At 31.1% G+C, this 14293-nt stretch overlaps 1 protein-coding gene across 1 annotated transcript in view; it reads left to right on the forward strand.

The window, feature by feature from the left end:
• The window catches only part of Smp_129470 (hypothetical protein), a gene marked incomplete at both ends in the record, with an annotated part of 33514 nt that extends 22751 nt beyond the window's left edge, over positions 1 to 10763 (forward strand). The window contains 3 exons of the mRNA XM_018799105.1: positions 2093 to 2130; positions 9035 to 9512; positions 10588 to 10763. Of these exons, the coding sequence (XP_018650927.1) occupies positions 2093 to 2130; positions 9035 to 9512; positions 10588 to 10763 (692 nt within the window). The remainder of the gene's footprint in view (positions 1 to 2092; positions 2131 to 9034; positions 9513 to 10587) is intronic.
• Between the last annotated feature and the right edge of the window lie 3530 nt (positions 10764 to 14293).

The following is a 14293-nucleotide window of genomic DNA, read 5'->3' on the forward strand; positions in this document are numbered from 1 at the left end:
TAAGTCTTGGTTTTGAATCTCATGAGGCGGGATCGTGAATGGGCACTTCTGAGGAGTCCCACAATAGGACGAAACGGCCTTCCAGTACTTCCAGGTTTTCAATGGTGGTTTAGTTTCAACTTACTCGTGATTTCAACCATATGAAATTAATCAGAATATTTGATTTATTTATATTGATAATTGGTTTTCAAATATAAAACACATCAAGATGGTTTGATAATATTTTATTAATCCGATTGTCATTAAGTTAATCTCTATCAATGAAATAATCATTATTAGTAAATAGATAACACAGAACCACTTCCTTAATTATACGTGGAAATAAGTTTTATAACTCAAGAAATACATTTTGCCTAACAAAAAATTGTAATGCCTCATATATTTATAACCAAATATTTGAAAATGTATTCTCCATAATCAGTAATCTGTTCATTGTTTTGTAACATTAAGATTTATAAAAAATTCTAAGTATTTTAACAATTAGAGATCACAGATTGAATGGAAACACTTTTTTATTCATACTCAGGTTGATTAATCCTCGAAATCTATTTTGAAACAATTAATTGATTGTAAACAAAGATGGATAGTGGTTAGCAGTGAAATCTAAGACGCTCGTTTCGTCCTATTTGGGACTCGTCAGCTGGATGTATTTGCATCTCATAGTTGATGTTCACTCGTGGACGCTAACCTAGTACTATTCGCTTCAGACGCTATCGCGTTATCCATTTAGTTATTGAGTTCCAATAGCCATGTGTTTCTGCAATGAGGTGAAGTTTAAATTCATTTGGCATTGTTTGTTTGAATGTTCCCATTGATGTTTAGGACTGCGATTGATCAGTCTCCTATTGGCAGGACGCACGTCCTGGAATTTACTGCTAGCCACTATCCATCATTGCTTATAAAGCTTGTGTGGCAAGGCAATATCGAGGCGATCCGCATAGGATGAACATATGCCAACAAGACACTGATCAATTGCAGTCCTAAACAACAATGGGAAGATACAAACAAAGAACACCAAATGAATCAATTGATTTACTGTTAGGATATGACATTACATTGCTAACAGAACTACGAAATAATTACAATGTTGGAAATGATCATGACTGTAAATAATTGTTATTAGAATTACGTCTCAATTAGTGATTACACATAGATATATGATTTTGTTTTCAATTAATAATTGAATTCATAAGATTTAGATAGTTACCTAAAATGAAAAATTGTCAGCTACTGTGTAAAACCCGTCTACATAACACCAGGGTAGTAGAGATCACATTCTAATTCGTCATTTGTAGTTTAGTTGATGATTACCCAGCAGCGAATTATAAAGCCTACTGCTACAAATCATCCGGTTAACTAGATTTTATTTTACAGATTTATGTCAATAAACAGTTTTTTCTGTCGTTCCAAATGTAAATATTTAGTTTAAAGTTTTAGAGAGACCGTTTTAGTGCATTAATGTAGACTAATATATTCGATCTTTGGAAAATTTTGATTACTTTCTATAACTTTGTTAAGTGACTCATAAACCCCCACTATTTTATCATAGACTACTAGAGGTGGATTTAATTGTACAATTGAAACAAATGATGTCATTTAAAAGAAAATGTTCTTTTCTTTAAACATCTACATTTCATTAAAAACTGATTAGCTCATAATAATACTGTAATGAACAAGAACAAGAGTGGAGACAATCGAATGTATTTAAACACAACCCACAGACTATCTCACTAAATTTTGATAACCATATAGTATACCATTAATTTGCAAAATAACAATCAATTGTTTCAATCATGACTGTTCCTTCTGCAAATATCAGTCCATCTTCTCTGATTTCATTGTTCATGCATTTTCGTGCCGATTGCACTTCATTTCTGTTCGTTCCCTATCGATCTTCTGCCAAAACACATTCTATGTCTGACCATCACCATATACTACTTATGTGGATATAAGTAGACCACACCAAAATACCTTTCAAATATACAACTATTATTACGAAACTGAGGTCTAATGTATAACTTCTATTGGTTTAATCTGTTAGTTATGATAATTATTTGTTTTAAATAACCTTTTTTATTTTAATATCCTCTAGGTGATTCACCATTTTCATGGAATGTACAAACTGGTGAAGTATGCGTAATAAGTAATTTGAAGATATCACAAATTATAACACTTTTGTAAGTTAAACAAATATATTTATAATTAACTATACAAAACAATTTTAATTTTCTAAGAAATAAAAAATACCTTTCTACAGAAAAAAAGTGGAAGGGGTAACAAATTCTAATAATAAAAGTTGTAAAATAATTTCAGAAATACTATGTTAACTTGAACTAAGAAGTAAATTGAATACAATATTCGAACCATAAGTTGAATATATATCAACTTTCTTATGTGAAGTTTGAAATTCTTTGTTTAGTCAACATGTTTTATAATACTTCGAATACAACAGAGAAATATTACCTTCGAGAAATTTTCTTCCAGATCAAGCGTTCGCGCATGAGTTCGAAAGTCCTGGGTTCGAGTCCCGTGGCGGGATAGTGGATTCGCACCACTAAGGAGTTCCATACCAGGATGAAACGGTCGTCCAGTGTTTCCAGGTTTTCAATGGTGGTCTTACTTAGATCGACTCATGAATTCAACAGTTTAAACTTTCACAATCTCTACAAATCCTCATTCTGATAATCTTCTTTATCATCTAGACAACAATGACTGAACAAATATATAGTCATCGTTGACACTATGCCAGGTAATAGTTTCACTCTTGCATTCACTTACCAGATATACAAAATTATGATTTATGACACCTTTTAAATAAACACATATTATTAGACTGGTTCACTTATTTTTCCCGGGAAATAGCACACTGGCAAAATCACATGAAAAAATCTTAAACATTTAGTCTTTTATATAAAAAATTTTATGGAAGTTTGAAATTTGGCGCCAAGTTTGTAAAATACATTAAGTGTAAAAGTCATATTTGAATAATTTCAAATTATTCCAACTTCTGGCCCAGCAAACTGGTGCGAACCTCTTTAGGGGAAGGATCCAAATCTAAATTATCAAATATATTTTTGTTCGTAACCAACGGTTTCGTTTATTCAATGAATTCTAAATGGCAACGATATACTGATTTATACAAACTCATTCAAACTGCATATTGTAAATGTATTTTGCATCTAATCACTTATTAATTTACTATCACCATTTAAACATGATTGAACAAGGTTTCAACTTGGTCTGGTTTGTAAACCTTATTTATCTTCGGTAATTATTATTTTGGTTGGTGTCTTGGAAAAACTCTGACCAGTTTGCTGAGAGGAACTTTGAAATTATTTAAATTTCAATCACTTTTATTCAAAAGTATTGTTTACATTCCGTATTTATTATTCCTTTTACCTCGTACTTCACCTGGTAAATCGATAATCGGAAAAGATCGCCTTGTTTAGTTACTTGTTATTTTTAATCTTAGTTGAGTTTACCTGTCTGCAAGTAACTGTTTGCATAGATTTTCTCTGTAAGTTTTTAGTATTTTCATAGATAAATCCTACTATCATGATCAGTTAAATGGCAAAGATGTATGAGTGGCAGTTCTACTGGGATTTTAAAATAGCATGAATGAAGGTACTAGAATGTTAGCAATTTTAAAGGTTAAACACAGAAACAAAATCTATTCTGTATATTTCTATACTGTTTTTCCTAAAATAAATAAGTAAATGAACAACTATGAATATGTATTGTCATCTGAGATTAATTCTATTCAATGTATGAAACTATATTTTATGTAGTCAAGAAAAGGTAAAATATTACACCTTGATAAATAACAAAATTGATGAACAATGTTTATTCACTAAAAAAGGAGAAAAGCAACTCAAAAATGGTTTCTCTATTGTTTTTTCTTCTCATTAGAATACTAATGCCAAAAAACAAAAAAAAGTATTTCGTTAATTGTTTATGTATAATTGAGATACTATGGTTACCAATATTGTGTACATTAATAATAGATTATTTGTACACATGAAGTATATAGAGAAAAATTACTAAATAAATTGTTGGTTAAATAAAACTTTTTTTACTTTAATAAACTGTCAGAAGGCAGATCTTTCTTTTCTGATTGATTTTTACATTATATTCCATGTGGTATAGATTTCCTGGCTATAGATATTATGAAAGTACTAATTAAAAACCATGTCAATTTTTAATGGATATAGTTAAAAATTCTATCAATAAGAAGATAATAAATAGTATTCATACATGTAATAAATACATGTAACATTACTGGTGTTGAAATTATTAGTATTTACAAAGAATTATTTAGATTAGTAGTAAATTAAGACCTCTTTGTATAGCTAGAATTCAATGAGTATTCTAAGTAAATATGGATAGTGGCTAGCAGTGGAATCCCGGACGCGCGTTTCATTTTATTTAGGACTCGTCAGCTGGATGTATCTGCATCTCAGAGTTGGTGTTCACTCTGGGACTCGAACCCAGTATCATTCGCTTCAAACGCCATTACGTTATCTACTCATATACTGAGTCCTGATAGTCACTTGCTTGTGCAAAGAGACTGATCAATTTCAGTCCTAAGAATCAATGGGAAGATTCGAACAAACAATACGAAGTGAATTCAATGAGTAGGTTTATATTTCAAAGATGACGTTTATGAATAGCTAATTTATATGTTCTTTAAATAAACCCTGATAATGATAGATGTTTTAATAGATGATTTTAGTAAAACTAATGTTTATGTTCCATATCCATAAGATTAAACTATGAAATTTTACAGTTTCCTTGCTTAGTAATCAAGAATAATATTCGTATTTTTTTTAAATTGTAAAAGTGTAATGTGTCTTGTATAAAATAATAAACATTTATAAAGAATGAAAGTAGGAAATGGGTAGAAATTATATTTCTACAATGTATGAACTTATATCAATATCAGCTAATTTAAAGTGAATTAATACTAGTAATCATAATTACAAATCTGATATAATATATTTAAACTTATATTGCTACCGTTAGTATTTAGTTATGTGCTAGATTCTGAAGAATCATCTAATTACTTATAGTCAACGTAAGACCTTTGAGGAATATCCACCTGTCCAAGTTGCCGAGCCGTAAATTCAATATAATGAACTAGGGAATAGTTGAGATGAAAAACAAATGAGGTTAAGTATTATCAGAACATGATAGATATACTTAAACATGAACAAATGAGTTCAGAGAATGACAGTCAATGAATCTTTAGATATAGTAGATGAATCCAACTATGCTACTGAAGTTAATCTTGAAAAATTTTACGTAAAGTCTCCAACTATGGAAAAAGACTACCGTAGGGATAACAAACAGTCCTCAGTTATCGGGACTGGTCAAACTAACATTTAGTTTTAGAATGATACAATGTTTTTGTCTGGCAACTTCTAGCTATATTTAAATTTGCTCAAAAGCTTCTATACAAAAGTAGTTGGATCAATGGAAGCTGGTCATACATAACATACTACAGACACATTAACACATTCAATGTAGCTTCCTCATCAACCGATTTGTTATTTTTAACCGTCAGTAAACATATAACATCTAAGTTACTGAATTAATGTTTCAACTATACTTATAATGAAGTTCTTGCACCGTATACGTATGTTTTACCGATCTCGGCCATGTTTCATTAATACAACTTCATAAGAAGCGAATTACACTGCAGTACATTTGCCTGCTAACAAACAGACAAACATTTTTTTGTCGTATGTAACACAATTTACCGAAATCCAGATGAGAGCTTTATGTCTGCACTGAAACTCTGTCAGTTAATAATCCATCAAGAATTATGAGACTCTCATGGTAAGTAATAAAACCAGAACACTCGACCATTCCATTTTCGATAGTAAGTACAAGTATTGACATATACCCGTCCTGATGTTGCATTTCACATCCCAAAGAAGCGAAATGAATTCCAAACTTTCTTATCTTACGATTCAAGAGATTTAGGAAACTTAATTTTGTCAGAATATTCACCGGAAAGAATTGTATGGAATGTGTAATTTACGTTGATGAATAAATCACCAGTGTATTCACACAAAATTCTAACTATCAAAGATTTTAAATCGTAAATGTTTTCGGCCAATTAATTTCCAATAATGTGATTTATTTTAAATATACGCTTAGATAACTAAATATATATTTTAATGGATGCTTGTTATTACGCCTGATATACCTTTTCCACATGGTTATTTAAATTTTTTTAAAAATAAAATTTCACATTACTTTCAGAAATCCCACTTTTTCGACTAGGAACCTACAATTATTGATACAACGTATGAAGAATCCATTCAATACTATTGGGTATTGTCTCATTTTAGAATGCCGGCAATTATATTTTCACTAGACTGGAGCTTTCAAAATAGAAGCCTCTTAAGAAAATTTAATATTTTAAAAAAATTCTTTGTTTGCTACATCACAGACCACAAATTATCTAGTTTGGTTATGATGTAGTGAACGAGACACTAGTGGGGGACAACCAAATGTATTCCAATGCAACATTACAGAATATCTTGATAAATTCTGAGAACCATACAAGTAAATACTTCGTTTCCAAAATATGCATCAACTGTCTAAGACTTTGCTGTTCCTTCGTTTCCATACCAATCACTCTCCATTGTCATTTTCTTCTCTTTGGTTTTCTCAACCTTCTGCCTCCAGACATTCTACTTTCGATTGGTGATAGATACTACTTATATCTGTTAACATTAGTAGCGCACACCATGATGACATATACATACGTGTATATGTTAATATAATTTCTTTACAGAAGAATTTAATCAATATAATATTATTTATTTGTATGTTCTATACTTATTTACATAATAGAAGTCTTCTAAATTAGATCCAATTATTAATTTCCTTATTTAACATGTATCTTATTTATTTTAAATTAGCTTTCATGCAACAAATGCAAAACTTGCTCAAAGTGTTGAAATTGAATTTCGATTATCAGCTAAAGTTCCATCAGTTCAACTTTTAGTAACCAATTCTAAATTACGAATGAAATTTCAATGGCCAGAGAAATTAACAAATTATGAATTAAATACATTAAACAAGATTAATTTAACTCTTGCAGAAATATTACAAAATAGAATTAATCCTGAAGTTAGTTCAGAGAAATTATATGTATATGAGGTAAGTGATAAACGAAATGAAAATCAAAGATCATTGAAATTTTCATAAAATTTTGGATTACTAGTAGGAGTGGCGAGACCATAATTTACGGATGAACCAATCAGACTTCAGATAGCAGATCTTAAATTTTGGCGCGAAATGTATTCACTCATTTCTCTATATACCATTTTAGCATTGTAGCTGATGTTAGTTAGTGATGTAAACATTAAATCTAGTTCTTAACCCTTAAGTTCAACTGTAAATCCTAATTCTAACTCTTTACACTAATATATAACCCTCATTTAACCGGAGTAAGTGGACAATTTAGGGTCATTTTAGCGCTGCTCAAAGGTGATCCATAAATTATAGTATCACTGTAGGGGTAATTGTTTCCCTTTAAAGTAATACAATCTTCACTGGTGGCTATCAAATAAACACTTACTCATAGTTTTTATGAGATCGGATTGTTTCTCAAATTAATTGAACCGAATGTGATTGTTCAAGCGCAGATACCGTAACGGAGCAATTGTTACTTTATCACAAGTTAGGTTAAATATAAAATAACAATCTTTTAAATCTAGTGTATTAGTTGAAATAACTAATTACTTGGGGATAAGTTTGATAATTTCCTGATAACTTCTACAAAGAGTCAGGGGTTATGGTAGCATTCTTTCATGTTCAGCTTAGTGCTTAATCACTTAGGTAAAATATATAGGAGTATGAACATTTATATGATATTTAAAGCAATTAGTGCCTTTGATAAATTTCGATAGTGTAATAAGAAGACGAAGATTATCAGAACTATGTGATATATTGAATGCACTTGATATTGTTTGTTTGAATTTTCCCATTGATGTTTAAGACTGCAATTGATCAGTCTCTTGTTGGCATATGTTCATCCTGTGCGTATTGCCTCGATATTGCATAATAATAATAATAATGTGAACATGTACCAAAATAGTTGCAGAAACAAATAGAACCAAATGACCCGATAAGAGTAGAGGACAAACATCCATCATCTACTATTAACAAACATAATCGAAACAGGTCATAAGATTGATCTAAACTCACCTTTTGTGGTGTTGTATAAAAGTGTAAAAGGGCGTATACTAAGGTTTATTGAAGCCTTAGCCATACGAAAATTCAAACCGCCTTGGTGTATTCAAAAACAGTTTGTTCTCACCTTAAACCTACCCTGCTAATATCAGCTTATTATCCAGGGTGATTAGGTTTCAAATTGGTTTCATATTATTATTATGGTAGCCAATTTTTTTTAAAATTCAGCCCCCGTGTTTAAATTAAAGTTGTTTCTTTCAGCTCTTCATATAACTGTTATTTATTCATCTTCATCTTTACCTACTAAATTGCCAGAATTTTCATTCGGTAAGAAATACCTATTATTTAAAAAGTATTATTTCTAATAAAATAGAGTATGTTTTAAACTTCCCTTGTTAACAACTGTAAGGCGTTTGGGAAAGGTTGTAGTAGCGGAACAAAATTTTAACTCTAAAATCACTAGTGACTATCTTCAAGATGTAACTATTGGGATTCTAGTAAGTAGCCCTGATTAATGGAGTTCAGTCGTGTCGTATGTGAAACAGTTATCTACAGTAGGAACTGGAAGAGGGTTGGAATTTATCGTGAATTAGGTACATGCATACCATTGGATGTCGGCTCAGTGGTCTAGAGATTGAGTTTTCACAAGCGAGACTGAAGGTCCAGGTTCCTAGGGCAAGTGCTTCGACTATTGAACTGGCATCAAATAGTGTAATGACTCTAATGACTCTATTTTTATTTTCATTATGTAACAGCAAAGCAAGTAAAAACAAAAGCATTCACTTAATTCAATATCTGTTAATCTATATTTTTTATAATTTACTAGATCATACAATTTAAAATGCCACAAAATGAATCTGATATAGCATCGTTTGAATTGGATTGGATATTTCTACCTTTGGGTTTACCAAATGATGGTGAAGAAATATTTCTTTTATCTAATGATTCTGCTATAACTAACATTAATTCATTTCAAATGATACAAAATACAAATCTACATAATGTTAATCAACCAATAAACCTTTATGTACAATCAAATAATATACCGAAACTTTCTAAATTATTAACCGATTGTCAATTATCTAATTTGGATAAAGCTGAAATTACTTTACAAAATAATAAAAAATTATTTATTCCTTTTAAATTAGAATCTGTAAAATTGTTAAATTTAGAAAATTCAGCTTGTTTTCTGGCTAAAAAAATAACGAAACAGTTAGAAGAACAAGCATATTCAACTTCTCAACGATCAAGTGAAATTGGAACAAATTTAAGTAGATGGTCAGATAGTCATTTGTATATGCCAGGTAATTCATTCATGTTGGGAATTTTTTAATCATAATTCCTAATCAATAGTTTGGTTTTGTAAATTATTTAACTAAAAGTTACGGTGTAAACACGTTACACTTCAATTGTTATCACTTAAACAAACGTTTGATATAAAATAGGATATTTCACTAAATCATTAAATAGTAAGGAGTGAACTGAGATGTTCCACAATTCTTCATTCCCAATACCGAATAATGCAACCATCTTTTAGCTGTATAACACCTAAATGTCTTTTGAAATCTCATTGATTTGAATGTCAAAAGTGATTTCCCAATCGAGAAAGACAGTACTTTATGATTTGATTCACTGACCACTGTAATTATTCATAGTAGTTTCACAAAACGTTGTCTAATTTGATACAATTCTTTCCATGCAAAAATATTCCAAGCTTAGGCCATAAAAAATATAAATAACAACGACATATACATAAGCTTCTCTAGTATATAAGGAAAAATATACTCATTAGCCGCTGAAAGCAGAAGGAAAAAGTTTTTCTTCGATATTTTTTTATTATCAATGATTTTATTTGCAACTACTGTATTACTCAACAGACTCCTAACCGGCCAAAAACAATCATTCACAGCCAAATTAAGTGAATAATCAATTAAATCTGTGGTAACAGAAATATTGTCAACAGAGATATAGACCAATCTACCTACTTTCCAGATTCTTAAATAACAAGTCCACTGCTATTCTTCTCTTGACATTTCATTCATCTGCATGATATCACCACCATTCAACAAAATGATTAAGTAATATGCAAACTACTTTGAACTCCTTTCCATCGATTCCTTCGAAGAATGTTGGCTATAACTACTTCTGTATTCATCTGTAGTCATCTGTAAAGAGAAGGTTAAGTCTTAACGTTCGTGATTTTCTTAACATCTATCCCATTAATATTTTTTTATTTTTTATTGCAATGTGACAACAAAATGATAAAAAAAGAGCATAGAAACGAACAAACAAAATGAAATTCTCCGAGAAAAAAAAAGTTAAAACTATAAGGTGTTAAACTATTTTATTTTCTCACTTTGTTTTTTGTATTTATTTCAGTCTCTCTATTATACATTAACATATATTCATTCATTCATCTTTGTTTTACTGTTTCACTGAACAAATTAAAATTAAAAAAAGTGGACGACATAAAAGAAAACGAACCATCCAGAAATTTAAAAAGTGAACATTATTGTTTAAAGATAAAAAAAGATATGATGGCAATAAAGAAATAAACACGGAATGATAATAATAATAATACAAACAATTGGATAAACAAAAAGAAGTAGGATATAAGGTCATTCACCTAATTTTCTAAGGTCACTACTTTCTGATTCAATATGCGATTAACTGTTCGTTTCTATCAATGAAAATGATATATATATATATTTAATCTTCCTTAATAAGTCTTCGTAGTTTGTTGAAATATTTCATTAAATAGTTATAGTAAATAATAAACTATTTTTTTATCAGAAGGGGTTTTGTGGTTATTATAGTCATTTCAATAGTTGAGATCATAAGTTAATTGGAAAACCTGGAGTCACTGGTAGGCACTGAGTCCGAATCTCGCGAGGCGGGATCGTCGATGCGCGCTAGTGAGGAGTCCCATAATAGGACGAAACAGCCGTCCAGTACTTCCAGGTTTTCCATGTGGTTTAGCTTCAATTGACTCATGATCTCAACAATTTTTTTAATAAAATCGAATTACTAGTTATTATTACTACTGCCATAAATATGCAGTTATGGAGTGAATTTTTCATTATCGACTTTTTTAAAATGAAAATTTACTTAAAAACTGCAGTATCTTTCAAGCAAAGATGGATAGTGGCTAGCAGTGGAATACAGGACGCGCATTTCGTCCTATTTGGTACTCGTCATATGGATGTACCTTCATCTCAGAGTTAGTGTTCACTCTGGGACTCGAACCCAGTACCTTTCGCTTTCCCAGAGTGAACATCAACTCTGAGATGCAGGTACATCCGGCTGACGAGTCCCAAATGGGACGAAACGCGCGTCCTGTATTCCACTGCTAGCCACTGTCCATCTTTGCTTACAAAGCTTATGAATTAAGGCTATATCGAGGCAATACGCATAGTATACACATACGCCAATTGGAGACTGACCAGTTGCAGTCCTAAACATCAATGAGAAGATTCAAACAAACAATACTAAATGAATGCGGTATCTTTAACTGAGAATAAACAAGTAATTGAGTCTGATATTTTCATTTTGGTCTATTTTTTTTCTGAAAAATACTGTTCATATAACTTTGAAGTTACTCGATCAGTCGAGTTATGAAATTCATCAAATGACAGTTGGGTTGTGTTTCTTTTCGCGGTAAGAAATAGTTTTATAATGTGTAAAACGTAGAAAACTAGAAAATATTCATAACTTCAAACTATTTTAAGGTAAATACATTTCTTGAGTATTTAAGAGCTGAGATTCAAATTATCATTGAAAATAATAAATAATTTTTACTTAGATAAACAGTTCCACATTCCAATTACTTTCTGACGACAAGTAATGGCGTCATTTAAATTCAACATACTAATTCGTGCTCATGGATCGTCTGTTTGATTCTGATTTTTAGAAAAAATAAACTAGTAATATAGAATTTCATTCTTATGTCAATTGAAGCATTAAAATACTTTACAAATGTTGTCAATTTCATTTCATGCCTAATTACACTGTAACTGTATCATTGATAATGTGTTTACTCCAAAACCACCTTTTCAATCAACCATTACAGTTTATAAACTGTATATGCCAACTTAAAGTATAACATCCACAAAATGATAGACAGCTAGGTTGATAAAAATGAAACATTTGTCAAAAATGTACATATATTTACATACAGCACATTTATTAGGAAGGTTTTCACTAGTGAATGTCATCAAATCTGATTTCCTGAAGTCTTAGCGAAAAGAATTGAGATATCTAATCAACAGGGGGAAGAACACGGTAGTTATTCATAATGATATTGGATGATGATCATTTCAAATCATGAATCAACTTAAATTGAGAATGTAAGCCATTAAAACCCAACTCTGTGATCCAAATTTATCGTATTCACTAGAAAACCTCGAAGTCCTGTTTTCGGTAATTGACAATGTCACAAGTGCATACAGAAAAGAAGTACTGAAGTATGGACAAATACGAGGAGATCAGATCCAAGCTTGTAAAATCATCTAAAGAAATGGTTGTTTAACGTAGATAGTCAATGCTTTTGTCTAGAATAAATCTGGTTTATGATATTTTAGATCCCCTTCAGAACACATTATTTATACACAAATCTTGTATTTGTTCATTGTGTTTACAGCGAATGTTCAGTTTATGCCCAATGTGTTACCTAACTTCACTGTTATTGCAGGTGAGTATACAACTATGTTTTTTGTGAACTTATTTACAAGATCATAAGCTAATGTATTTTGAAAACACTTGAATTTGGCGTTTTTCGAGAAAAAATTTTGTCTCTAGACTTTTGTTCTTCATTCTTAGAAACTTGGTTTTACCTTGTTGATGCACTTATATTTTAGTCCAGTTTTTTGTTATTTTATTCTCAAGAACAGTACAACCATATTTAGATACGAGACTAGTACGCTGAGCAGTCTTCCTTCTCGTTGGTGAAATAAATCTTCTATATATTACTTGGATTACGTGTCCAGTTAGTGGATAAAAAGTAGTATCGTTCATTATCATTAAAGTCGGATTTTGGGATTATTAGCTTAGTAATCAAACATACCAAATGTCAATAACGCTCCTACCAAAATTGGATTATTCCTGAAGCAGTATATCAAATGGATTAAGATGCTGAAAAACATTAGATTCACATCATCTAAATTATCTAACCTATCTACTACCACTGTTTCACCCCATGCTGATGGCATTGTTGATAGCACTGCAGAGTTCAACTGTGATATAGACTCTAATTTTGCATTCGACACATGATTATGGTGACATAAGGTCTTATAAAATTTTGTTTTGTGGGACAGAATGGTACATGGAAGTAATGGCGTCTGTTTGTGAAATTATATCTAGCTGAGTTCAATAAGTTCTCAAATGTCATTTGACACATAACCTACACAATAATCCTTTCATTGATACCATTTAGTCACTAAACCAGCTTTTAAAGAACAATTCCCTATTGTTAACCTACAACAATGGTTGAAGCTATCATTTAGCAAAACTGACGGTTCCCTGACACCTATTGTATAGTGAATCGCAAAGAGAATAGTTTCGTTAAAAGTCACTGATGGCTGTCCAGTTCAAAGTCTTTCACCTTATTGTTGATAGCAGCCACAGGAATTCATTAATATTCGTATAATGTCAAGCCGTCTTTACCGATACCCGAAGCTACAACTTAAGGACGTAGCCAATAATGGCCAACGGCTATTTTAGTTTCAACATAATGCCACCCTGGTTTAATTTGGCAGTGAAGGTATTTGTACCAATTCTGCCAGATTTCAAACCATCTGAGACCCCTAAAATCTGGAGTTACCATAACTGAAGAACCACACTCGAGGCCGTTGTGATGTCCAAAGAAACACCCGCCATCAGCATGATTGCATTATTTAGCTTGGCAGTTCATTGGGATCTGTCATTAGAAACAGCACTATTTTAATCTGTTCCAACATACTGACTACAGATACTGCTATTGCTACTTCAGTCAACCGAATTAATCTCAATTACTGCCTTGAAGTGGAACCAAGTTTATATCCAAACATATTGGGGCCCCCATCGATCTTTAAGAGATATATTTAATCAA

This window comes from Schistosoma mansoni, chromosome 3 (assembly GCF_000237925.1).
Source record: "Schistosoma mansoni strain Puerto Rico chromosome 3, complete genome".
Classification (NCBI taxonomy): Eukaryota; Metazoa; Platyhelminthes; class Trematoda; order Strigeidida; family Schistosomatidae; genus Schistosoma; species Schistosoma mansoni.